The 27,746-nt window shown below is 44.2% G+C and overlaps 1 protein-coding gene across 1 annotated transcript in view; it reads right to left on the reverse strand.

Moving 5' to 3' along the window:
• The window catches only part of TNFRSF11A (TNF receptor superfamily member 11a), a 59,250-nt gene that overhangs the window by 18,698 nt on the left and 12,806 nt on the right, over positions 1–27,746 (reverse strand). Inside the window, exons 2-7 of the mRNA XM_074383292.1 lie at positions 16,740–16,821; positions 15,092–15,217; positions 10,117–10,260; positions 6,085–6,178; positions 4,055–4,149; positions 2,642–2,755 (exon numbers count right to left, since the gene is read on the reverse strand). Of these exons, the coding sequence (XP_074239393.1) occupies positions 2,642–2,755; positions 4,055–4,149; positions 6,085–6,178; positions 10,117–10,260; positions 15,092–15,217; positions 16,740–16,821 (655 nt within the window). The remainder of the gene's footprint in view (positions 1–2,641; positions 2,756–4,054; positions 4,150–6,084; positions 6,179–10,116; positions 10,261–15,091; positions 15,218–16,739; positions 16,822–27,746) is intronic.

Below are 27,746 nucleotides of genomic sequence, written 5' to 3' on the forward strand. Positions count from 1 at the left end.
AAGAAGATGTTCAAAAACTATATCTCCACTTACTCTTACAGAAGTGATGAAACGTAAATCTATGAATTTTAAGAAATCTATGAATTTATATTATGCAAAGATACAATTTCATCCCACTTCTAATGAACATTTTATGTTATTGTGCTCACTATAAAGACTAAAGTTTGGGTCATGCCCTGTGGCTCACGCCTGTAATCCCAGCACTTTGAGAGGCTGAGGTAGGTGGATCACGAGGTCAGGAGTTCAAGACCAGCCTGACAAACATGGTGAACCCCCTTCTCTACTAAAAATACAAAAATTAGTCAGGTGTGGTGGCACATGTCTGTAATTCCAGCTACTCAGGAGGCTGAGGCAGGAGAATCACTTGAACCTGGGAGGCAGAGGTTGCAGTGAGCCGAGATTGTGCCACTGCACTCCAGCCTGAGTGACAAAGCAAGACTCTGTCTTGACAACAACAACAAAAAATGGTCACCACTCAAACATTGCTCAATGCTTAACACTGGTATCTGTAATCCCCATGTTTTCTCTTTAATTAGTCTTCTGATTGACTAATGTTCCATTTGGCAATGTAATTAGTGGTAAGAGAAGTAGCTATATATGCAGGGTCTCATGAGGTCCAAGTGTGTGATATGGGAGAACTCATCAAATCACAGCAAAGCAAAGGAGGGCCATATAAATAAGTAAGCAACTGGGCTGGATGCAGTGGCTCATGCATGTAATCCCAGCACTTTGGGAGGCAGAAGCCAGTGGATCATCTGAGGCCAGGAGATCAAGACCAGCCTCGCCAATATGGTGAAATCCCACTTCTACTAAAAATACAAAAATGAGCCAGGTGTGGTGGCGAATGCCTGTAATCCCAGCTATTTGGAAGACTGAGACAGGAAAATCACTTAAACCTGGGAGGCGGAGGTTGCAGTGAGTCGAGATCATGCCACTGCACTCCAGCCTGGGCAACATACCAAGACTCTGTCTAAAAAATAAATAAATAAATGAGTAAATAAATAAGCGAGCAACTGAAAATGGAAGAGGATGGTAAAACAGCAGGTTTTTAATAGTCAAGTCAAAGAGAATGACGAATATTAAAGGATTAAGAGATATTCTTAGGAAATCTAGTGCAGCCTTGAATCCTTTTGTAAAAATTACACATTCTTAACTTTGTAGTCTAAAAGTTAAACATGACATGATGTTTAAAGACACTAACAAATTTGTATGGAAAAATGATTCTCAAGAAACAGGATAAGACTTGACTGTCCATTCTAAGAATAAGCACCCAAATTTTATTCAATATAACTTATTTTTATAATCTGAGACTTTTCTTTTTTTGAGACGGAGTTTCGCTCTTGTTACCCAGGCTGGAGTGCAATGGCATGATCTCAGCTCACCACAACCTCCGCCTCCTGGGTTCAGGCGATTCTCCAGCCTCAGCCTCCTGAGTAGCTGGGATTACAGGCACGTGCCACCATGCCCAGCTAATTTTTTTTTTTTTTTTGTATTTTTAGTAGAGACGGGGTTTCACCATGTTGACCAGAATGGTCTCGATCTCTTGACCTCGTGATCCGCCCGCCTCGGCCTCCCAAAGTGCTGGGATTACAGGCTTGAGCCACCGCGCCCGGCAATCTGAGACTTTTTTTGAGATAGAGGCTCGTTCTGTCACCAGGCTGAAGTACAGTGGCACAATCTCGGCTCACTGCAACCTCCACCTCCCAGGTTCAAGTGATTCTAATGATTCTCCTGCCTCAGCCTCCCAAGTAACTGGGACTACAAGCACACACCACCACACCCAGTTAATTTTTGTATTTTCAGAGATGGGGTTTCACCATGTTGGCCAGGATGGTCTCAATCTCTTAACCTCATGATCCTCCAGACTTGGCCTCCCAAAGTACCCGGATTACAGGTCTGAGCCACTGCGTCCGGCCTTTTTTTCTCTTTTTTTGAGATGGAGTTTGGCTCTTGTTGCCCAGGCTTGAGTACCACTGGCGAGATCACAGCTCACCACAACCTCTGCCTCCCGGGTTCAAGTGATTCTCCTACCTAAGCCTCTCAAGTAGATGGGATTACAGGCATATGCCACCATGCCTGGCTAATTCTGTATTTTTAGTAGAGATGGGGTTTCACCATGTTAGCCAGGCTGGTCTCGAACTCCTGACCTCAGGTGATCCACCTGTTTTGGTCTCCCTAAGTGCTGGGATTACAGGCGTGAGCCACTGCACCTGGCGGAGGTTCTTATTTCAAAGTAGCACTCCAGTCAGTCATATTTAGATGATCCCCCCTACCGATCATCTAAATATTTTATATATACTTTAAATTTGTGCATTAAAAATTGATGTGTTATAGGATAAATGCAAGCTCCTGTATGCGTGATGCTGAGTGGTCTATGCAACTTAAACACGGAGCTTACAAAACATCAGTTTCCTGAATGCCAGAATATTCTTGTTCCCTTATATACAACTGGTGGAATACTAGCTTTTTAAAGTTTTTGGAGTTTGGTTTCTTTTTGCAGAGAATGATAAAACATATTTTGCTTTCGTTTAAGCAGATCATCACAGGCAGCAAGTGGACAATCTACTCATCTTTCAAAGCATTTACCTAGAAATGTATCTCTTTTGAGATTAATTTGCAAAAACCACCATAGACACAATACCTGTGAGTGCTTTCCCTTTTTTCCTATAGTAAACACCAAAGATGATGGCAGCCACTAAGGCCACAGACGCGAAGAGAAGCAGAATTATTAAACCCGGCAAGAAAACCTGGGGTTCTGTATTGGAAGAAAATGAGAAATATGGTATTAAAGATTCTTTAATTTTGTGCAGTTAAAAAAAAAACACAAAACCCAGTAAATCAAACCTCTGTATCAAGGATGTTGATCTAGGATGACAGAAGTGAAAGTCCTCACCCCTGGCTGCCCTTTGTCTGCGAGCACTCACATTCTGAAGGGTGAAATCCACAATGTCGGCCACCCCGTTCAGTCCAGTTTCCCTCTATGAAAGGCCAGCCCATGCCATTATGATATTTCTACCTTAGAACTCTAATCATGCTCACCACGCCACCCACTCTCATTCTGGCTAACCTCCAGAACCCTTCAATATCCCCAGATGACTCTGCAAACACAAGGAACTTCTTCTATGTCTTTTCTAATAACTGCAGGGCACCAGGGGTTTGGAGGTAATGAGAACAGAACCACAGCCATCCTGTGAAATATTTCGGTAATTTTCATCCACGACACCATGTGGACCCAACCGTCTTCTTCAGCCCTCCCTGATTACTTCGTTGCTAGCATCCTGGTGCTAAAAACTCTTGATTTACTTGACCTGGTTTCCTGGACTCTTACTTTTCCTCTCCTTCTCATTTTTAAAATAACTTATTCCTTCAGTTATTTTTAATGTTACCTGCCAAGTGGTCTTTTAAAAAGTCTGCTCTGATTGTGTAACTCCACATCCAGAATGCTCTAAGGTCTTCCTATTTCCCCAGATGTCAAGGCTAAGCCCCTGATTTCTTTGTGAAAGCCTGTTAACCCAGTTATTCTGTGGCCTGTGTTCTCTTTCCTCAGCAGAAAGGTCTCCTTGCCGTTTAAGCAGTCTCTTCCAAAATCTGCACGCACATCTCCACGCTGTCCTGCTCGCCAAGTACCCAGCCTCCACGATCGACTTTATGGCAATCTGAACCTCTACTTAAGATTAATTTAATCTACAACTTGTCCCACAGTTGATAGCTGGATCCTAACAGTTTTCAGAGATGACCAAAATCTCCTCATAGAGACCCTCACTGTGACCACCATCATCCCACCAAGTCTGAGCAGCTTAATTTATGTTTGCAGCTCTATTTTTTAAGTATATTAATACACTGTTAGCTATCCCAGATCCAGCATAGGAAATTATCAAGGAAACAGTATACCTGGAATTAAAATACTGATTAAAATGGGGTATCATGCTGACCATGTGCAGGACGAAATACCAGGTGAGATGACCCCTGCAGATCCAGGTGCCTTCTGGGAGGGAGCTAATCAAGTTGACTACCCTGGGTACATCTATCAACCAACAGGCTCTTTTAAACATACCATTTGGTGGTTTTCTGAATGGCAGAGAAGAACTGCAAATCACATCGGATTTCTCTGTCCCATGACGTTCTACTTTCTTTCCAAGGATGGTACAGCTGTGGGGGAAAAGGTAGTTATGTGCTTTGGTTTTATATGCTTCTTTAAAAAAAAAAAATGAACAAATGCAAGACTCTCCCAGATTGCCAGCTCCTTCAGGAGAGGAATCCATGCCTTCTTGGACGTTTGAGTCCCCGGTGCCTTCCACTGACATTTGAGTTCCCAGTGCCTCCCTGTCCATAGGGAGGAGGACATCACAATGGGGGATGAACAAGTCAACAAAAGCAAACGCTGCCCGTGTTCCCTGACAGCTGCTCTGAGAGCGTGGTCAGCAAAGGAGCAGAGCAGAGTCTTCAGGAAAGAATATTCTGGCTATGCACAGTGGCTCAGGTCTGTCATCCTAGCACTTTGGGCGGCTGAGGCAAGAGGATTGCTTTAGCCCAGGAATCTGAGACTAGCCTGGGCAACATGATAGAGACCCTGTCTCTATCAAAAATTTAAAAATTAGCTGGGTGTGGTATACATGCCTGTGGTCTCAGCTACTGGGGAGGATTGTTTGAGCCCAGGAGGCTGAGGCTCCAGTGAGCCATGTTTGTACCATGGTACTTCAGCCTTGGCAACAGGGCAAGATCCTGTCTCAAGAAAAATAAAAACGAATATTCCAATAGCTTCAACTACATAGCTAAGTGATACACTTTTGCTGATCACTCTTTTGAAAAACACAGAAAATCCTCTTGAACATAAAATCTGGATAAGTGAATCAGAAAAGAAATATTTATTTATGTATTTTAATTTTCATTGTTTAAAAATGTGAGATAAGGTCTTGCTGTGTTGTCCAGGCTGTTCTCAAACTCCTGGACTCAAGCAGTCCTCCTGCCTCAGCCTCCTGAGTAGCTGGGATTACAGGCATGTACCACTATGCCCAGCAGAAAATAAACATTTAATAAGGAACATACAGGGAATTGAAAGAATCATTACATTGATTAAAAGTAATCAGCAAGAGGCATGCAATGAAAGGACCCATGAATTCCACTATAGATATACTCACATACTTGAGAAATCGTACATATATGAGATACTTCATTATAAAATTATGTATTACTGTAGAAGACTGGTAACAATCTAAGTGACTATCAGTAAAGAACTTATTAAATAACTTATGATATACTTCTACAATGAAATACTACATAGCTGTGAAAAGCCATGAAGATCTAATGAACTGGTGAACTGATATAGAAAAAGCTTCAGGATATACATATTTGGAGACGTTTCACTCTTGTTGCCTAGGCTGGAGTGCAATGGCATGATCTCGGCTCACTGCAACCTCCACCTCCTGGGTTCAAGCAAATTCTCTGCCTCAGCCTCCCTAGTACCTGGGACTACAGACACATGGCACCAAACCTGGCTAATTTTTGTATTTTTAGTAGAGATGAGGTTTCACCGTGTTAGCCAGGATGATCTCAATTTCCTGACCTCATGATCTGCCTTCCTCAGCCTCCCAAAGTGCTGAGATTACAGGTGTGAGCCACTGTGCCCGGCCTGCTTCAGAATATGTTATATAAGAAAAAAAACACCCCAAGATGTTTGCAGCATGCAAACATTTATACAAACAGGAGGCTTCTATATGTACACACACAAATATCTGGATGAATATATCAGTGATGCTGGGAAGTCAGAAGAAGTAGGAGTGACCCCTGAATGATAATAAAACATTCTAAATCATTTCAACAAACAAGGTTAGAAAAAGCTCCACCCATAAGTCACGGGTTACCAAATCTAAAAAGTCACACAAAGTTCCTGTCACACATAGGGCTGAAGAATGAGTTTGACTGATTTATTTTCCCCATGCTGAACTGACAGACTTTTTCCATGTTGAACCTGGCTTCAAGAGGAAGCCTAACCCAACAGAATCCGTCTGTTTTCAACTCAGATGAGACACTGGAAGTTGAGTTGTTGAAAACCTTGTCTCTTCTGACTCTTTGGCTGTCACTTACTTGGTCCAGGGTCTGCATTTGTCCGTGGAGGAAAAGGTGTCTGAGAAGTAGCCTGCGAGGCAAGGTTTGCACACTGTGTCCTTGTTGAGCTGCACTGTGAAAAAAAGAAAACCCAGAAAGAACACACAAAAGCAAACGAGGTCACTTAGATATCATCCAGGATGAGACCCCTGTGTCTAATTCCTTCAGCTCCCACAGACTCGGGCCCGCAAAGCAGTTCTGACCCCAGCAGTGAGTTACGGAACCTGGCTCAGTGTCAGGCCACTAACACTGGTATGTGATGTCCAGGCCGGGCTAGCTCTGGTCCTGACCTTCTGTTGTTCAGAGTCACTTCCTTGGTCACCAACACTTTTTTTCCTAGTCTGGGAGCCGGTGTTGATGGCTCCTCTGTCTGCCTCTTGCTTTCCTCCACGTACCTGCCAGCTAGCCCAGCCTTTGTCTGCAGGGAATGGCAGACCCATTACTGCTTTGAAGGGAAACTCATTGTCCTGACCTCTTCTGATGAGCTTAAGCTCTTTAGTCCAAGTATTAGAGTGTCAACAAAGTTTTCTCAGTTGAAAAAAGAAGAGGAGGGGGCCGGGTGCAGTGGCTCACGCCTGTAATCTCAGCACTTTGGGAGGCTGAGGCAGGCGGCTCACAAGGTCAGGAGATCGGCAACATCCTGGCTAACACAGTGTAACCTTGTCTCTACTAAAAATACAAAAAGAATTAGCTGGGCGTGGTGGCATGTGCCTATAGTCCCAGCAACTTGGGAGGCTGAGGTTGAGGCAGGAGAATCACTTGAACCCGGGAGGGCAGAGGTTTCGATGAGCAGAGATCGCGCCATTGCACTCCAGTCTGGGCACCAAGAATGAAATGTCATCTCAAAAAAAAAAAAAAAAAAAAAAAAAAGGAGGAAAAGCACTACAGGTCTCTTTCCCTGAAACCAAGGGTTGGTATCAAACATTTTCTATAAGGATCATAGAGTAAGTATCTTAGGCTTTGCAGGCCTATGGTCTCTGCTGCAGCTACTCACAGCATGAAAACAGTCCAACAATACATTAAAAATAAGAGATGAGGGTGCATTCCAATAAAACTTTACTGATAAACACAGTGGTGCAATGGATGTTGGACCCCTTCCTTAATGGACAGTGTTGAAAGCAGGAGCTGATCCTGGTTAGTAAACTGACTTGACTCTCATATTCCTCATGAACTACACTGTCAAGATAAATACGTCAGGTTTTCTATGCCTATTACCTCTACTGCAATCCACACATGATGACCCTTTGGTAAGTCCCATGAAGAACGTTGGTTACTATGTGATATCATCATCAGGCAACTGGCTGGTGCCCAAACCACAAATTACTCCTAAAATTAGTAGCACTTCTGTGATTTACTTTCATGAATAAAACACTAACATAAGGAATTAAATTTCTTTGTCCAAAGTCAAGTAGGAAGTATGTTCTTGATTTCTGCAATTTGGCTGGCTAAGTAGAGTACTGACTGCTCTTTCATCTGGCAATTTGATTTGTCTTAAATCTTTATTAAGAAGAGCCGAGTTAACATCTAATAACTCACATTAATTTGAATAGCTTTTTAAAAGATAATCACAATATAGAGTTGTAAGAAGCCCTCAAAATCAAAGCGGTGGGGGCAGGGGGTGGGGGCTAACAGGCATACAAAGGGTTAAGGGCATTAATTTCCATAGCTTGACCTCCGTAGGACTCAGTAACACTGATCTTCCAGAAACATCCTGCAGGCTCCTTTCCTTGCTCCCTCTCATAATCACACTTTTCTCACTTTACAAAAGATATACTTCATACTCACCCCAAATGCTGCTATGCTACCAAACCTCTGAGATGCTGAACAAAGTGACCAACAGAGACACTGGTGGTGGCACAGCTCCCACCTTTCACTCTCTATTAAGGGCAAAAGCAGGACAACAGAAATGGGGCAGCTGGGATCAGGCTGAGCAGTTCTGAATTCAGATATACCTCAGGGTGGGGCAGGAGTGAAATTTCCATTCATCTACCCCTTCCCCTCCATCCTCTGCCTATTTTGTCCGAAAATGAATCCATTTCTAAAGGTGCAAGGCAGAGAGAATGTCTATCAGAACCCCTGATGTGACATGCTGGTGAAAATCTGGAGGAAAGTCTCCAGGCCTCTTTTATTTTAGAATCATAATTCAGAAGGAGTTAGCTGTGATAGGGAGATCTATTTTAACAATTAAAAAAAATCAAGTCAGACTTTTTCTAAGAGAAAGCACATCTGCTTTAGTCAACACATTTGATAATAAAGATCGACTGTCTCAGACTCTGTGATGGACATTTTCCTTGATATGAATTGAAATGAATAATATTTTAATTCTCCCAACCCTGCTCAAGATTCTGGGTTAACACCAGGTACTTCGAAGGGAATGATAACAGGTATAAATAATCATTTGCTAAGTCTTAGAAAAAACTGCTTTTGTTATACTTCCTGGAAGTCAGGAAAGCAAATGGCTCTAAGAAATACTTTTTCAAGTCAAAAAGATTTCTATTTCTTTACTTTCTAAAAAATTGAGGGACACAACTGAATTCTCAACTGATAGATTATTAAAAATAACTTTTGATATCACACCAGTAGGTGAGCTTGGACACATATATCAGAAGGTACTGAAAAAAACTGAGGACATTTCTGTAACAAAAGTATTTCTTTAGCCATTCAGTTATTTATGTGAACAAATTTCTCAGCACTTATATATATATAAACAAAAAGTAGAAACAGAATTGATGTTGAATGCTGGTGCATGTTAGCAATAAGTAATATTCAGCCATAAATATGTGGATTGGAAAAAAAATCCCACTCATTATGGAAGTCAGAAGTTTCTACTTTTATGATTAAATACAGCAAAATAGGATCTATTCATTTTTGACCAATTGTGTGATAATAGATGTAGTGACAACTTGGTCCAGGAGAAATTTTTTTAACCCTGAGTCGAAGTAAATTTTTAAAAACTCAGATTTCAAATACATACATATTTTTCAATAGGTGCATATTTGAATATGTAAAGGAATCCAAAAAGGTGATTAGTAAAACCCCTCCAAGCATAAAAAATATATCAGGATAAAATTCTGTGGGGAAGGTGGAATGCACAGGAAATCAAAGGAGAGAAAGGAACTCTGTAAACTGTCCAAAAGTTAAACACGATTTGCTCATTTCATAATGAATCATGGTGCACATCAAATGGCCGTGGTATTTAGGTTCCACTGAATTCGTCTTTTCAGTGTCGTCCCAGTTATAGTTCCCTAGAACCTTATCAAGACCTTATCAATTCTTTTTTTTTTTTTTTTTTTTTTTTTTGAGATGGAGTCTCGCTCTGTCACCCCGGCTGGAGTGCAGTGGCCCGATCTCGGCTCACTGCAACCTCTGCCACCCGGGTTCAAGCAATTCTCCTGCCTCAACCTCTCAAGTGCTAGGATTACAGGCACGCACCACTGAGCCCGGCAAATTTTTCTGTGTTTAGTAGAGACGGGGTTTCACCATCTTGGCCAGGCTGGCCTTGAACTCCCAGCCTCGTGATCCACCCGCCTCAGCGTCCCAAAGTGCTGGGATTATGTGTGTGAGCCACCGTGCTCGGCCTCAATTCTTTAAACTTGTAATAAAAATTTTTAGATGTCAACTTAAAAATGTGCTGGGGTGGGAGATGGATGGTTTTTCTGAAATTCTAATGGCTGTACACTTTAAAAAGTTCAATGACCCCGGCTCTATCCTGTTGGCTCCTAAGTGGGGATCCCAGGTTTCCACAGATAGAGGAGCCCCAGCACCCACGGCCGTGGCCAGAGCACGTGGGAATTTTACCCACAGTCCCTTTGAAGAACCTAAGCTGGGGATTCATTCTCAGGTCTTGCCTGGGCCTGCATCTTCTGGAAAATCAGCCCACCCCCCACGTCCCAGGTTCCTCCAAAGCTGCCTAGCACCCTGGAGCGTTCTTGCTGCTGTGATTAAAACTGTCTCAAAGCTGGCTTTGCATGGCTCAGCAAGAGCCGACAGACACACACATCCAACCCGTACACGGGTGCTGGGCGCCCAGGCCTGGCGCACACTCAGTGTTACGGCGGCAGCACTCGCAGTCCTGGCTCCAGTGGTACCCGGCCGTGCAGGTGCAGCGCCGGGGGGCCGTGCTGTTGCCGATGTCCACAGCTACCAGGGCCTTGCCTGCGGGAGACAAGAGACAGGTCAGCGGCCAGGGAGGAGCAGGCAGCCCAGACACACCATCCATGACTGCCATGTCCAACATCCAGCCCAGAGCGGCCCAGACCAGCAGCCCGCCTGGCGAGCTTGCAGAGTGAATCACTAGGACACTGCTGGAAGAGGCTCAAGTTCCTCCTCATGCTTCCTGCACTGGCACGAAAGCATCACAATGGGGTTCTTCTCTGTCTCATAATTAAGAGTTTTGTGGGCTTTTTTTAAAAGTCAGTTTTCATGTTACTAGGAAGGTAAGGAATTGGGAATTGATCACTGAATGTTTTGGCAAATAGAAGGGTCACGGAGTTGAGCTTCCTTGTTTTTGGTAAAATCTAATGCCGTATGGGTAAGACTAATGCGAGTTTGGACCTAAGAGAACAGGACTTCTGGAAGTTTAGGATTCATCTTAGGATCCTGAGGCATCCCAGGGTGAAAACAGGTTGTTGTGGACTGCCGTGAGTGAAGGGGGTACAGATACAGGCCCGGTGATAGGCTTGCAGTCAGACTCTCCTCAAGCACCCAGGATAACACTTTTATCTCTGTTTTTACAACACACGGCCTTCTCATTCCAAGTCTCCTGGCCCCTTCCAGTTTTTCTGGAACACAGGTACCTGGAAATTGATCTGCTGTAAACCCCCCCCCCAACACACACACACACATTTATCTTATAAACTGCATACACACACAAATATGAATCAATCAAATTATTGATATAGTTGGTCCTCATTATTTGCAGATTCATATTTGTGAATTCATCTACTTGATCAAATTTATTTGTACCCCAAAATCAATCCCCTTGGTACTTCTTCAGCCCTTTGGGGACAGAACTGTGTACATTTTGAGTTGCCCCACATGCAGGTTTCTGACTGAGGTTCGGCCAGGTGATGCTCTGCCTTCTGGTTTCAGCTCACAGAAGATAAACAAGTTTTTGTTGGTGATTTCCCTGCTTACAACAGCCCCCAACTGTCATGCTGAAGAGCTGTCTAGTGTTCTAAGTGCAAGAAGGTTGTGATGTGCCTTACGGAGAAAATAAGTGTTAGAGAAGCTTTGCTCAGGTATGAATTGCAGTGCTGTTGGCCATGAGTGCAATGTTAATGAATCAGCAACATGTATCAAATAAGGTGTCTTTAAACAGAAACACACATAAAACAAGGTTATGTGGCGATCAATCGATGACAATTTGACTGGAGGCTCGCAGGAACCTCACCGGGTAATTCCCTAGGACTAATGGCTCAGGATTTGCTAATTCAGTGTTCGGGGTGACTTTATAGAACATAGCCACTGTGCATAAGCAGAGTCGACTGCACATAGTGCATGATCCCGCCCCCCAACATGATAAAAAACAATAATATTATTTAAAACAGACCTTGCACCCTTCTAGGACTCCTTCTCACCTGGATTGTCCAAACAGCCCCTGCACCTTATATTCCTGAATACTTATAGGAATTCCAAGGGGAAAAAACCACGGGAAAATTCCAAGCAAACAAACCAGAAACCTGCTCTCTCTTATTGTCTCAAGTTACAGCCAGTGGGGAGGGGACATTTCCTATTTCCAATCTTTTTAGACCCAAGCTTAGCGACCCTGGAGAAGCCCCCATTCCCTGCAGTGTCTACCCTTCCAAGTCCCCAGTCAGCTCTGCAACATCAAGACATCAATATGCAGACACATGTCCACAGACACAGGCCACTTCTCTGGAAAATTCCAAATACTCCTAGAATCCCATCGAAATGTAAGCCTGGGTGGGTGGTGATAAATAATTTTGACGTAATTTAAAATATTGTATGTAATGTACCAGATTTTTGGCTTTAATCAACTTTGGCATTAGACAGAATGAATCTTTATTTCCAAGAGACTGTAATGAGTCAAGGTCATTACTAAGCAGTGGGAAATAAAAAAGGCTTGATCAGATGCTTCTGCTCAGTAGTTTCCATGTTACCTTCTCCAGCCAAAATCTGCCAGCTATCTCCAGCACATTAGAAAAATATGGTGCTTAAAGAAACATGTACGATCTGATTCTGTCCATTGGGGGGAAAAACCCCTATACACAAAGGTCAATACAGTAGTGGGTCTTCTCTAGAATCCAGACTGAGGTCACTAAATAAAATGTTCCTTAAAAAACAATCAGGAATCCTTAGAGAAACATCTGATTGTAGTTCAAGACAGAATTATGCAAGGTAAGCATGAAAGCAGTACAGTTCTTCATGATGCCTGGGCTGTGTCAAAACCCATCGGGCCACCTCATAGAAGTGTGATGATCTGAGCACCATGACAACCAGTTACTGCAGGCTGGCACCATGGCTCATGCTTGTAATCCCAGCACTTTGGGAGGCCGAGGCAGGCGGATCACTTGAGGTCAGGAGTTTGAGACCAGCCTGATCAACATGGCAAAATTTCATCTCTACTAAAAATACAAAAATTAGCTGGGCGTGATAGTATGTGCCTGTAATCCCAGCTACTGGGGAGGCTGAGGCAGGAGAACAGCTTAAACCCAGGAGGCAGAGGTTGCAGTGAGTCGAGATTGTGCCACTGTACTCCAGCCTGGGTGGCAGGCAGACAGAACAAGACTCCATCTCAAAAAAAAAAAAAAAAGAAAAGAAAAGACACATAAGGGACAGAAGAATACATTAAATGATACCAAGAGAATGCAGCCAACAAAATCCAGCCTGGGGAATCTCCACAGGACTAACATCATGGCTTCTTCAACAAATAAGCTCAATAGAAAAAGGAGAGAAGAGAGAGAAAGGAATCTCTGTCTCCTATGAGATTAAGAGATATATTTTGCTCCTGATTCCCACGAATAAATTATACTTTAGAAAACATTCCTAGCCGGGCGCAGTGGCTCAAGCCTGTAATCCCAGCACTTTGGGAGGCCGAGGCCGGTGGATCACGAGGTCAAGAGATCGAGACCATCCTGGTCAACATGGTGAAACCCCGTCTCTACTAAAAATACAAAACATTAGCTGGGCATGGTGGCACGTGCCTGCAATCCCAGCTACTCAGGAGGCTGAGGCAGAAGAATTGACTGAACCCAGGAGACGGAGGTTGCGGTGAGCCGAGATTGCGCCATGGCACTCCAACCTGGGTAACAAGAGTGAAACTCCGTCTCAAAAAAAAAAAAAAAAAAAAAAAAACATTCCTAGCATTTGGCCCAGCAGTTCCATTACCGGGTATATATCCAAGGACTATAAATTGTTCAATTATAAAGACACATGCACATGTATGTTCATTGCGGCACTGTTTACAATAGCAAAGACTTGGAACCAACCCAAATGTCCACCATCGATAGACTAGATAAAGAAAATGTGGCACAGATACACCATGGAATACTACGCAGCCATAAAAAATGGTGAGTTCATATCCTTCATGGGGACACGGATGAATCTGGAAACCATCGTTCTCAGCAAACTGACACAAGAACAGAAAGCCAAACACCATATGTTACCACTCATAGGTGGGTGTTGAACAGTTAGAACACGTGGACACAGGGAGGGGAGCATCACACACTGCAGTCAGTAGGGGGGATAGGGGAGGGACAGCAGGGGTGAGGAGGGTGGGGAGGGATAATGAGAAGAGAAATACGGATATAGGTGATGGGGGGATGAAGGCAGCAAACCACTTTGCCATGTATGTACCTATGCAACAATCCTGCATGATCTGCACATGTACCCCAGAACCTAAAGTACAATAAAAAAAAAAAAAAAGGCCGGGTACGGTGGCCCAAGACTGTAATCCCAGCACTTGCGGAGGCTGAGGTGGGTGGATCACAAGGTCAAGAGATCGAGACCATCCTGGTCAACATGGTGAAACCCTGTCTCTACTAAAAATACAAAAAATTATCTGGGCATGGTGGCGCGTGCCTGTAATCCCAGCTCCTCAGGAGGCTGACGCAGGAGAATTGCCTGAACCCAGGAGGCGGAGGTTGCGGTGAGCCGAGATCACGCTATTGCACTCCAGCCTGGGTAACAAGAGCGAAACTCTGTCTCAAAAAAAAAAAAAAAAGTTCCTAGGCCAGGCTCATGCCTGTAATCCCAGCACTTTGGGAGGTCAAGGTGGGTACATCACGAGGTTAGGAGATTGAGACCATCCTGGCCAACATGGTGAAACCGTTTCTACTAAAAATATAAAAATTAGCCAGGTGTGGTGGCATGCACCTGTGGTCCCAGCTATTTGGGAGGCTGAGGCAGGAGGACTGCTTGATCCTAGGAGGTAGAGGTTGCAGTGAGCTGAGATCACGCCACTGAAGTCCAGCCTGGGCGACAGAGCAAGACTCCACCTCAAAAAACAAAACAAAATAAAACAGAAACTCTTCCAGGCAAAAAACTTAAGGCAGTCTGCTAAGGAGATCAAAATGTGTTAATAAAATATTTATAGTTTAGGAAAAAGGTGAAGGGTAGATCTGGTTTTGAGTCCTGCTTCACGTGTGTTAACCTTGGAGACGTTACTCAAACTTTCTGAGTCTCAGTTTCGCAATCTTTTAAAAGGGTAAGTATGGCAACCTACAGGGCTTCAGGGAGGATTAAACCACACAAAATGGGTGGGAACATTATGGAAACATTATGTCAACTCTAAGATGTGTCCCATGATTAAACTGCAACCTAAGTATATTCCAGAACAAATGTTCTAAATGAAGAATTTTAGCACAGGCCTTGGGGATCTAAAACGCATCTTTCTTGGGATCTGTAGTCACTTCTTTCCATGTTCCTGAAACGAAACACCATTGGCTGACTCTAAAAATATTTCTGTAGAAAGAGATCTTAGGTTTCTACGCTTCTCACTGACACACTGACATGACGGGCTTACCTGTGTCACAAACTTTATGCAGCAAGCATTTATCTTCTTCATTCCAGGTATCCAAGTATTCCTCTGGGCCACAGGGCAGACATACACTGTCAGAGTTGGTAGTGCATCTAGAAGACATGTATTTCCCTTAAAAAAATGAAGAGGAAAAATGCAACCATTAAAAAAACCTATGACAGCAACACAAAGCAAAACAGCAACAAAAATCGCACCCATCTATGGGACCAATAATCACTGGTGCCCACAATCCCAGGAGGCCCCCCAAAGACGACATGGCACAGGAGAAGAGGCCACACTGCACAATGACTGCAGGGCTCCTCAGGCCACTCAGGTGGCTGAAATAACCTCTCCTTGGTCTGCTGAGCCTGTAGTCACAGCAGCCTCTTCATTCTTCTAAGCAAAAAGCCAGCCACCCTCTGCACCCAGTCTGCTAAGGAATAGAATGATGGGCAGGGTGCGGTGGCTCATGTCTGTAATCCCAGCATTTCGGGAGGCTGAGGCATGCAGGTCACCTGAGGTCAGGAGTTTGCGAGACCAACCTGGCCAACATGGTGAAACCCCATCTCTACTAAAAATACAAAAATCAGTCGGGTGTGGTGGTGCATGCCTATAGTCCCAGCTCGAAGGCTGAGGCAGGAGAATCTCTTGAACCCAGGAGACGGAAGTTGCAGTGAGCCGAGATTGTGCCACTGCACTCTAGCCTGGTGACAGAGCTAGATGCCGCATCAAAAAAAAAGAAGGCATAAAATGATGATTCTAAACTGGGCCCTGCAGAACTCGAAAGATTCCCTGGAACCCACTCAGGGAATAAGGGGTAGGCAAGAGGAACTTCATTACCCATCCCCTCTCCCCTCTTCCTTCCATCTGGATAGGTAACTTCCTGTTAACTTCTTCTACACATACTACTGGCTCATGGTTAACTTCATTTTACCAAGTGTCACACCGTGCCCCATCGCCCCATCCAACACACACTTGAAAATCACTGGATCTTGGTTCTGCACATCCAAGAAATATCTGTAGCTGAAATATCCCAAATACCTTTTTATAAGGTAACCTACCTTCGCGCCCCCCAACCCCGAATGATGAAAGAGTGCAGACCCCTCAGACTGTGGATTTCACTGGGGCTGCGGAAATGCTTAGTCACATTTCTGGCACAGTAACTTGGGGAAGGTGGCAGCCAGTCCACCTTCTACTCCTCAACAGGTTTATGGAAAAAGGTACGACAAGGGTTTAGGCAATTTTTAGCAGCAACAATTCCAGTTTGGTTATTTCCAAATAAAATTTCTATGAAAACAATTTTAAATAAGAGTTGCATTTCACATTTTGAGGGTTTGAATCATAAAGGGCTAAAATATTAGTTTTTAAAAACTCCTTGCCATCTCGAGAAATAGTGTTTTGGAAAATTGTGTTTCAGCACAACTTAAGTAACAGCTTTTGAAGTTGTTTTTAGTTTTTTAAAAGATTTTAAAATCCCCTCAAATCTCTCTATTGAGAGAAAGATTTTTGTCTTCAGAGTGACAGACATTACCACCTGCCACTACCATGAAGAGTCTATCCAATTTCTTTTTTCATCTGGCAGACAGAAAAAATAACAACGAAAGCCTCACCCACTTTTGAGGGGCAATGCAAGGGGGCTGAGAAGCAGGTGTACCTGGTTCACATTTGCTACAGCACCGTCCCAGACGCTCATAATGCCTCTCACTGGTACACGGAGGAGCGATTTGCAGAGCCACCTGCAAAGAACACGAAGGTCAGGCAGAAACTGCACACAGCTATTTCTGGATAAAACTGGATAAAACAAAAAGTGAATAGCCAGATTACCTTTTTTTGTGAGACAGAGTCTCGCTCTGTCGCCCAGGCTGGAGTGCAGTGGCATGATCTCGGCTCACTGCAACCTCCACCTCCCGGGTCAAGTGATTCTCCCGTCTCAGCCTCCTGAGTAGCTGGGATTACAGGTGCCCACCACCACACCTGGCTAATTTTTGTATTTTTAGTAGAGACAGTGTTTCACCATGTTGGTTGAGGCTGGTCTCAAACTCCTGACCTCTAGTGATCTGCCTGCCTTGGCCTCCCAAAGTGCTGGGATTACAGGTCTAAGCCACCGAGACTGATCTGCTTACCTTTCAATGTGTTAAACATGCAGAGAATTTTAAAAAGCAGCAAGAGCAAGGCGTTGCAGGGGCTTCCTGGGCTCTGCCTTCCCTACCTTTTCCTTGAGGGACTGCAGGAGCTGTTTAAGTGTCCTCAGCCTCTGGTTCCCATTTGGTTCAAAAGGGTATGATTCTAAGACAAAAACCAATTTATGAATCTGCCCATCTGAGTAAAACAAAAGAAAACAAAGCAGCCCAGGCGCCTGTTATCAACCAGAGATTCTTATCAGTTTGCCACAGAAAAACTCTTTACCTCATCAGCATTCTTGGTGTGAGAAAAAAATAACAAACACTCCTGTTGACAAGCAGTCACGTTAGAAACTGAAGAGCCGGGCTTAGCTGAACAGACATCCAGGTATGCCTGCCACACTTGGAATTCATGCAAGTTCTCTGCTGCGTCCTGGAATACAGAGTCAGAAAGCTTCCCCTCAAGGGGCTTAGAGTGGAATGAAAATGCAAACCAGGCTGGGTGCTCCCAGGGAGGCAGATGGGCCCTACCTCAGCAGAATTAGGAAGGAAGCAGAAGCCACCCAGGAAGGCTTCCCAAGGGAGGTGGTAAGTGACCAGCCTTCCAGGACACACCGAAACCAGCCAGATCAGAAAACAGAAACTGCAGGTGGAGGGAGCAGGAGGATACAGGAAGACTCTGGACAACAGGAACAGTTCAAACAGGGGCAATCAAGCAGCTTTTGGGGGCAATAAGAGACCTTCGGTCCAGCTGGAGCCCAGTGTCACAAAGGCAGTCTGGGGAGGGCTTCATCTGCATGTGAAAGTGCTCGGATGGAGGGCGCAGAGATAACTTGGGTTGGAAGAAGCCATGCATCCTCGAAATACCCCCATTAAAGAAGGCAGGTTTATAAGGAAAGCACCACGCCCGGGAAAGCCCAGGCTAGCTGAGTGGGTGTGGGAGCACAAAGCCATCACGGACCTCTTTGACCTCGCCCTCACCAGCAAAGGGCTTATGAGGAGGCTGAGGTCCATGAGAAGGTCCCAGTGTGCTACTGGGGTGATGCATGCCAGGAAGGCTGACTTGGACTTGCTTCCTGTGCCCACCTAACACTCCCCACGGACACCAGGTAACACACATCAGATGCTCCCCATGTATTCACTGGGCGACAGAGTCTTAGGACAGTGCATGGAGCGCAGCAGAATGAGGAAGAATGGCTGAAAAGAAATCTCCACATCCCTCCCTTCTGATGTGTTTTTCTCTGTTTTAGACGCCACCCTTCTCTGTCGCCCTCTGTGTCATGTGCGTGCACAGAAGAAAGAGGCAAAGTGGTAAAACTGCACACAGCCACACAAACTGGGTCAAAAAGCAGGATTCATCCGAGCCTAAGGACTCGTGAGCACTGCTGCAATTCTGATGAGGATGGCGAACAGGGTAAATATGAGGTGGGACTGTATTTCAGGTGACAAAGGGCATTCAATGCTTCTGATCCCCTAAGGAGGCAGCCACAGACTCAGTAAAATGAGCACATACTTTGTGTTACACACATAGAAAGGTACTTTTTAGGGGAATTTGGTAAATGGAATACCCCTGAAGTAGCTGCTTAGGGATACTGTCAGATGTCACAGCTGTGTCGGGGGCTGCAAGCCCTGCTGCCTGTTGAGTGTATCTGACCTGAACATGGTAGACAATTCATTCCATGTTTATGGGGACGGCTGTGATTCATTCGACCCACCTAGCCTGTAACCCAGGAGCTTTACACCTCTTCGAAGAAACAAGGAAGTCACTGCTTCCAGAAATGACCAGCTGCCCTGACCTTTATAAATTTTCAGATATAAAATCCATTTTTCTCTCCTAAGCTTCTATCTCATGATGACTTTTTACCTGAATATATCTTCCCCCCCCATCAAAAAAAAAAAAAAACTGAGGTGTAATTCCCGGACTATGAAATTAAACCTTTTAAAGTATACCTACCATTCAGTGGTTTTTAGCACTTTTGCAAGGTTGAACAACCATCACAGCTATCTAATTCCTGAACATTTTCATCACCCCAAAACTGACACGTCTGCTTGACAGAGCTATAGGATTACAGATCTTTTAAGGAGCAACAGAAATTTTGGTGCTGGGAAAATTGCTATGGCGAGGCAGAAAATCATGCTTTTAATCTCATTTAGGGTCCAGCTTAAGCAGAAACCCACTTTGTTCTCTAGTTACATGATATACTTTGAAGTATACCTCCAAACCTTCAATACGGCAATATACATACAACTTAAAAGTCCGCATACGTACATATATTTAAGGAAATGCGGTTTGTGGGTAAATAAAAGAAATCTGGAAAACCCTTCAAGTTGCTGGTGCATGCCAAGGACAAAGCGTGTTTTGATTGTCCCTTCTCTTGCTTCCTGGCTCTCTGCTTCCAAGGTTTTTCCCCTCCTTTTTCTTCCCCAGACCTCATATAGCCTGCAAAGCACACCCTGTGCTGTCTCGTTCTAATCCCGTGCTCCAGTTCCAGCAACGAATGGCCTGGTGACACTGTGCACTGCAGCCCAGTGCTTGTAACTGTCAGGAAATCCAGCTTCTGAGACTCCAGCCTGTCTCGCTTTGCCAGGTACCTGAGGACTGACCGACTTGTTCCTCGATGCTGTAGGCCAGGCTGGCTCTAACCTTGTTCCCGACCCCCCGTGTCTGTCCTGAGTCCCACATGCTTGTCGTCAGTTTCCTATTAGACTGTGCTGGATCTGTTTCTGTATACCAGTCTCCCTCTACCTGGATGGCCTGTCACATTCATCCTCTTGTGTCATTTTTTTGTGTGCATGAATGAATGAGTGTCCCTGCCCCTCCCAGTCTGACTTCTCATTTTGCCTACAGGATTCTGGTTCTGATGTCTACTATTTCACTACTAACTGCCCTGCCAGCCAGCAGCTGGCAAGAGCCTGAAGATGGCTCCAGACCCTCTTGGCAGTGGCCCTTCTGGGCTTTGGCCCTTCCCTTCCACCTGCCCAGAACTTCAGCCAGACTCTATCCTCCAAGACCAAGCTCCCCATGGTTGCAAAGTGGTAGCTATTATTATTGGTAGCAATCGTAGTAAAGCAACAATTTGATAAAAACATGTTCCTGCTTAAGTGTTCTTAAGGAATCTCCCAGTGAATGGGAATTTGGGCATAAGGCCCCAGATCTTCAGTTAATAGAGTGATTTTGTCAGCCACGTACAGTCACCTCTCTTTTCCTTGCTGCACAAACAGGCAGCAAGGAAAAGCCTTTGATGACTGAGCTGAGATGTACAGGCTTTTATTTACTAAGATTTTTCTAGTTCATCTTTAAGACTATTGATAGAGTCAAAGCTTTTGAATCCCAGTTGTTTTGATGAAGTATACAAAGCAGAAATACTTTAAAAATGTTTATTTATTGAATAGGGAATGTAATATAGTCCATGATACAAATTCAAAACGAACAACAGCTTGTTTAGAAAACTCTATCCTGCTCTCTCTGTCACTCCGGCCATAGGTAACCCATGTTACCAGCCATTTTGGGGGTCCAGTCTTCTGGAGGTAAAAGGAGAATGAATTTGTGATCTACTTGAGGCGCTATTCTACATCACAGCTGCCTTGGAGGCTGGCTAGGATCAGGTTGCTCTTGTGTTTTAGGGAATATAATTTGACTTCTTAGAAGTCTTGTTTAGAAAAACAGCCATGTGTTGATAGAGTATAGTTCTTAATAAGCTGCAAATATTCTCTTTGGTCCACAGAATCTATATCAACTAACCTGTTTTCTGACAGAACTCACCTAAGTTCATAAGGAACGTCAGAGTCTGTTTATACCAAATATTCTCTGCACATACAAATTCTCCCTACAAATTCCTTGCTAACTCTAAAAAAAGGAGTTAAAACAGCAAGATGATTTGACTTCTCTTGCTTCACTTTCTCGTGTCTTTTTGTATCTTCTACGCATTTGTTTCAGAGCATACAGGCTGGTGTTTATCTTAACGGCTGATGGACTCTTCTAGAATAACCATGTCCACAGTCTGTGCAAGGCTTTGGGAGGAAGGGGGGAGATATAATAAATTTGAAATAAAAAAATCCCTTTATAAGACAATGTGGATTTCCTTCCCTAAGCAAAGCCATGTTGAGTCTAATTCTGAAAAACCATAAGCTGAAGAAACATAACATCTCTGCCAGTGGAGCCTCAGTGACATGCATATCTGTATTTAGAATCCTGCAGGGAAGGTTGACTTAAATATTTATTTTCCATGCTGTTAACCCAATTGTAGTGCAAGTCATTATGGATGCTAAAATTACTTTCTTGCTCTACTGAAAATTCATGCTGACATCGAACGAGGCAGAAAGAGGCTTGGCCACTCTTGTCAGATCGAGACGAAAAGAACGTAACCTAGAAGAACAAATGAGGGATTTTCCATAGATTTTGTTTTATAAAATATCATCCGTGACTATATTTCAGAATTTGGCTATAATTTCTGTAAGGCTGGTATCAAATTTCTGAATGTTACAGTAGAGTCGAAAGATGCGGTTTTTATTAAGAAAGAAACTACTAAATGTGAAAATAACACTTCACTTAATAGCGCTGCTGTCCTGGAACAAAATATCCTTAAAGAAAGTCACTATCAGAACTGATCCTACCCAGAATAGAAAACAAATAAACTACTAGTGTGTGCCCAAAACACTAAGAGAGCATCTTTAAATAAGACAGTCTTACCCTAAGCATTTTGTTTTAGAAGTAAATAACAAATATACAAAAGGTAGTATTAACAGATCAGCGTAACCTACAAACAAATGTTCTTGATTCTTGTCCATTTCTTCGAATGTCTTTTTTCTCAGACGCTGAGCTGGGGGGCCAGCGAGGTGTCAGTTTCTCGTGGTCACAAGTGTTTCGATGAGTGAGTCAAAACATAGACCCTTTGAATTCAGACATTCTGGGTGATTGTTCTTGGTCTGCCCCTTCCTTAGCTGCTTTCTCCAGCTAATTTTATCTCTGTCTTATCCAGCTTTCTATTCTGGATCATGGCACAGTCCTGTGTCTGTGAATGTAAGGAAAGCATCCCGCCATTGTGATTCTCAACAAAACATTCATAACCAGGAATGGAAATAACGCAGGAATCACGTGAGGCCCAGACACCAGATAGGGTGGATTTCTATTGAAAACATTAAATGACAACGAAAATAAAGTCTGATATGACAGAATACATGAATTTTTTTTTTTTTTTTTTTTTTTTTTGAGACAAGAGTCTCGCTCTGCCACCTAGGCTGGAGTGCAGTGGTGTGATCATAGCTCACTGCAGCCTCAACCTCCCAGGGTCTAGAGATTCTCCTGCCTCAGCCTCCTGAGTAGCTGGGACCACAGATGCCCACCACCATGCTGGGCTAACTTTTGTATTTTTTGGTAGACATGGGGTTTCACCATGTTGCCCAGGCTGATCTTGAACTCCTGGGCTCAAGAGATTTGCCCACCTCAGCCTCCCAAAGTGCTGGGATTACAGGTGTGAGCAACCGTGCCCAGTCTGAATATGGGAATTTTAGCAAAGCAGGGGTAAGGGCCGGGAGAACTCAGGTTGGAGGAAGGGACAAGGTACCTGGCGTGCTGGTGACGAGAGTAGGAAGTGGCCTGGCCAGGCCACCCCCAAGAGCTGAATAGGCTTAAGGGCAGGAGGATTTTTCTCTCCAGGGCAGCCCTCAAAACTGGGCTTCCAGTTTGACCCCGAGAGAAGAATGCCTGATTATTTCTTTAATAAAACTGACTATGTTTCTAACATGTCAGGACAAAAAAAAGGCCATCCTCAGCCTGATTCTTCTCACCTATACAATGGTGCTAATAACTGTGCCCATCCTGCTGCACTGAGAGGCAGATGCGAGAATTCCCATACATGATGTGGCGCTGGCAGGTGGCCATACTCCACACACACGAGGGCTCTGCTTCCTCAATTCAAAGCTGAAGACCTTTCTAGTAGGCTGCTGGGAAAAATGGAGATGTGATCGAATCATGCTCCAGTGCAGTGGTCTGCATTCAACAGAGGAGGGATATTAATTGGCACAGCTGGGTACAATTAGTAAAAGTATACATAACTTCCACCCAGTCATTCCTCAAGGCGGGAGAAGAAAAAGGATGTCACTAGAAAGGGGCAAAGGATGAAAAAGGTAAACTGGGGACCCAGAGACAAGCCCTCAAGGCCTGACAATTTTCCCACACAAACTATCTTGGTGCACTTTTAACCTGGTTATGACAAACTAAAGCTAAACAGCAGTATTTTAGCGGGACAACGAGGGGGGAAAAATTGCATGCTTTAAAAAGCATGTTTGGGCTGGGCACAGTGGCTCACGCCTATAATCCCAGCACTTTGGGAGGCTGAGGTGAGCAGATCATCTGAGGTTGGGAGTTCGAGACCAGCCTGGTCAACATGGAGAAGCCCCGTCTCTACTAAAACAAACGAACAACAAAAGAAAAACCCCATAAAACTAGCCAGGCATGGTGGCACACGCCTGTAATCCCAGCTATTTGGGAGGCTGAGGCAGGAGAATCGCTTGAACCTGGGAGGCAGAGTTTGTGGTAAGCCGAGATCATGCCATTGCACTCCAGCCTGGGCAACAAGAGCGAAACTCTGTCTCAAAAAAAAAAAAAAAAAAAAAAAAAGGGATGTTTGGTTTCACAAAAAGAAGTCCTTTGCCAAGGGATTGGAAACTTGGGGCATCAATCTGAAATTGGCGATGAGCGGTCCGAGTCATTTCAGTGGCTTTCTGTCTGGGGGTTCAGTCAGTTTCATGAGCCATGCTTGGGTGAAGACAGACAGCTTACTCAGTCTGTCTGCTGATAAAGCTGCTGCCAGATTATATCTGTGATTTCTGCTAACTAGGACTTACTTAAGCAAATTATGAGCGAGTGCCCTTCTAGACATTCTCATTTTAAATAAGCTCGTCAGAATTTCAATCTTACAGATTCATAGAGAAAATACCAGACATGTTTCTTTTGTACAAACCAGAGCTTCACATTTGAAGCTTCAGAACAACATTGCACAAGCACCTAGAGGACAGTGTGTTATAAAGTGACAAGGAGGATAAAGGGGCGGTGTTTTAGGAACCCCTGCGCACCTTGCTGGATCACCTGGCACACTCCATGGGTGTATTCACCCTACCTGGGAAACCTTTCAACTATGGAACACGTTAAAAACTTGGAGATCCTAAGTGACACCAGTCAGGTACGTGGCCTAAGTCATAACAGAGGTAGATATGGAGAATCACAGAGTTTAACAGAAAATGCCCGAGTGTTTAAAATAGAATTCATTTCTAAGAAATCTGTTTTACAGATAGCTCTTGAAAAAAAAAAAATCCTGCTGCCAAAAGTTTGGCTCACATATTTTGTGAATTGTACAAAATGAAAAGATGTGTCTAGTTCATTGGAAATCGTAAAGAAATTATAACTGTCACAATGTTATAATTGAAAAAGCCTGGCATAGGGGTTCACGCTTATAATGCCAGCATTTTTGGAGGCAGAAGTGGGAGGACTATTTGAGCCCAGGAATTTGAGATGCTTATCTCTATAAAACTTGAAAAATTTTCCAGGTGTGATGGCGTGTGCCAGTAGTCCCAGCTATTCAGGAGGCTGAGGCAGGAGGATCGTTTGAGCCCAGGAGGTTGAGGCTGCAGTGAGCAGTGACTGCACCACTGCACTCCAGCCTGGGTGACAGAGCAAGACCGTGTTTTTTGAAAATGAAAAAACCAAAATGATTGATAAAATATTTAGGACTTTTTTCTGAAACCAGGTTTCATTCTGTCACCCAGGATAGAGTGCAGTGGTGTGATCACTGCTCACGGTAGGCTCAACTGCCTGGGTTCAAGTGATCTTCCCAGGCTCAAGTGATCCTCCTGGGTTCAAGCCATCTTCCCATGCCAGCCCCCTGAACAGCTGGGACCACAGGGCCTAGGGATTTGGGACATTCTAAAATGCACTTTACAAATGTGTATCTAGTGATAAAAAGTAATCAAAACTCCAACTTCAAGGCACTCATCACAGCTGGTCAGCTCCTACTGGTCTCACTGAAAATTACAAATACGAATCAGTCCTCTCCCCACACACATACTGTTCCCCGCAGAAGGGGCCATGAGTTCATTTAATTATTGGGTGAGAGCAAGGTCAGTCATTCCTTTACCTAAGTCATTCAGCTTTATCTCAGAAAATGATTTTTCACCAGAAGAATTAGTTTGATGTAGTCAGAGTTTACCAGTAGGAAGTGTCGATCTCTTTACGAAGTTCTGCTGTCATCACACGGTCAGAGGCATGTTCACTGAGCTCTCTCCCATACCTGCATGAGGTCCTGGCTTGCCACAGGACTGAAGGCAGAACCTGTCTCTGCCCTTTTAGTAAACAGGGACACAGCCGCAGATCGAGAGGAAGGAAAACTGTGACCACTCAGATCCCGCACAGCAGTCCCAGAACCGATGCATTGGAAAGATCCTCCTTGATCACGGACAAGGAAGGAGGGAAAACACAACCCTGGACTCAGACTGGTGTCTATGTTTTCCTTGACTTGGGAGGGGCAGGGAAACAGAAATGGGGAAGGGCTCGCAAGAGGAAATGCACAAGCTGGAGAGGGTGAGGTTTCCGGCAGAGGCAGAAGGATTTGAGATGAGGCAGAGAACAGAGCAAATGGAAGACAAGAGCAGGTGCAGGGGGAGAGCCTGGGGGGCCGGGGCAGGTATGTTCTGACCAGGAGGAAAAGGTGGGGGCTGCTTCGGGGCTTCCAGGAAAGGGCAGCTAGTCAGTGTGTTGCAGAAGAAAGGGAGGGTCTTTTTTTAGCAGCACCATGAAACATATTGTAAAGACGGTTGGGATGAGAAAGCGCAAGAAAGTGCAATCTCGTTTCAGACAAGAACAGAGCCCGGGCTGGGATCTCACGGAGGAAACGGAGATGGAGACGAACAGCGCGAACAGCGCGAGCAGGCGCAGACAGCAAAGTGGCAACTCTGGATGGCGAATCTGCAGGAGGCCAGGAACGCAGCTCATTTTGGGAGGCCTCCCGCTGCCAAACACTGGGTTTGGCTCTTTTTATGCCTGTCCTTCGAATGCCTTTTTTTAAAAAAAACTTGGGAGTAATTTAAAATTATTTTATTGTAGTAAAATAGATATAAAAGTTTCCATTTTAACCATTTTTAACCGTACGATTCAGTGGCATTAAGTAAATATACAATATGGCGCAACAGTTGCTACTATCTGTTTCCAGAACATTCTCATCACCCCAAATAGAATCTCTGTAACCGTTGACTAGCAACTCTCCATTTCCCCTCTTTCAAGCCTCTGGAAACTACCTTCCTACTGTCTGTCTGTGAGTCTGACCCCTCTACATATCTCATATAAGTGGGACCATACAATATTTTTCCCTTTGTGTCTGGCTAATTTCACTTAGCACAATGCCTCCGAGGTTCATCCATATTTTGTTATGTATCAGGAATGCCATTCCTTTTTATGGCCGGATAAAGTTCCACCACATGTATAGACTACATTTCGTTTACCCAATCATCCGTTGATGGACAGTTAGGTTGCTTCTACCTTTTGGCTACAGTGAATAATCCTGCAATGAACACTGGCACACAAGTATCTAAGTCCCTGTTTTCAGTTCGTTCTGGTCTAGACCTGGGAATCCTATGGTAGTTCCACGTTTAGCTTTTCGAGGCACCCACCCCTCAACTGTTCTCTGCAGGTGCTGTACATTCCTACCAGCATCACACGAGGGTTCCGATTTCTGCACATCTTCAACAACACGTTATTTTCTGGTTTTGTTTGTTTGGTGTTTGGTTTTAAAATAATGGCTATCCTGATGTGTGTAAAGTAGTATCTCCTTGTGATTCCAATTTGCATTTTCCTAAGGACTAGTGATGTGGAGCATATTTTCTTGTGCTTATTGGCCGCTTGTGTATCTTCCTTGGAGAAATGTCTGTTCAAATCCTCTGCCCATTTTTATAGGGTAATTTAATTTTGCCTAGATCTCTTCACAGGATTTGATTTAGCTGCTGACAACACTGACTGAGTTCACAACCTAAAAAGTCAACAAAATAGATATACATTCATTTATTCTTCAATTAAGTGAACACATACTATGTGCCAGAGACCATGTCAGATCCTCTGGATATGGGGGATAGATACTCAACAGAGTCCTGGCTTACAGTCCAGGGGAGAAGAACGACTATAAGTAAACAGATAATGAAATCTGGTGGCAACGATGGTCACAAAGAAATGAAACCATCTATGTAAGGTGATGGTATGACTATAGGAAGCCTCCTTGAGAAGATGACATTTGAGTGGAGGACTGTGTAAAGCCAGGAAACAAGCCAAATGAACAGCGCATGCCGGGAGGAGGAGGACTTCAGGTGGACACATTTGCAAAGGTCCTTGGAGGGAGTGCACACAGCTTGCTGGAGAAACAGCAAGACGGCCCGTGTGACTCCGCGCAGTGTGAGGTGGGTAGGGTATAAGGTCACACAACCGATTACATAATTTATACAAATTGTGAGTTAATATACACCCATACCCATCCTGTCAGGATTGTGTGGTATTGATCACA

The sequence above is a fragment of the Saimiri boliviensis genome, chromosome 13, assembly GCF_048565385.1.
Source record: "Saimiri boliviensis isolate mSaiBol1 chromosome 13, mSaiBol1.pri, whole genome shotgun sequence".
Taxonomy (NCBI): Eukaryota; Metazoa; Chordata; class Mammalia; order Primates; family Cebidae; genus Saimiri; species Saimiri boliviensis.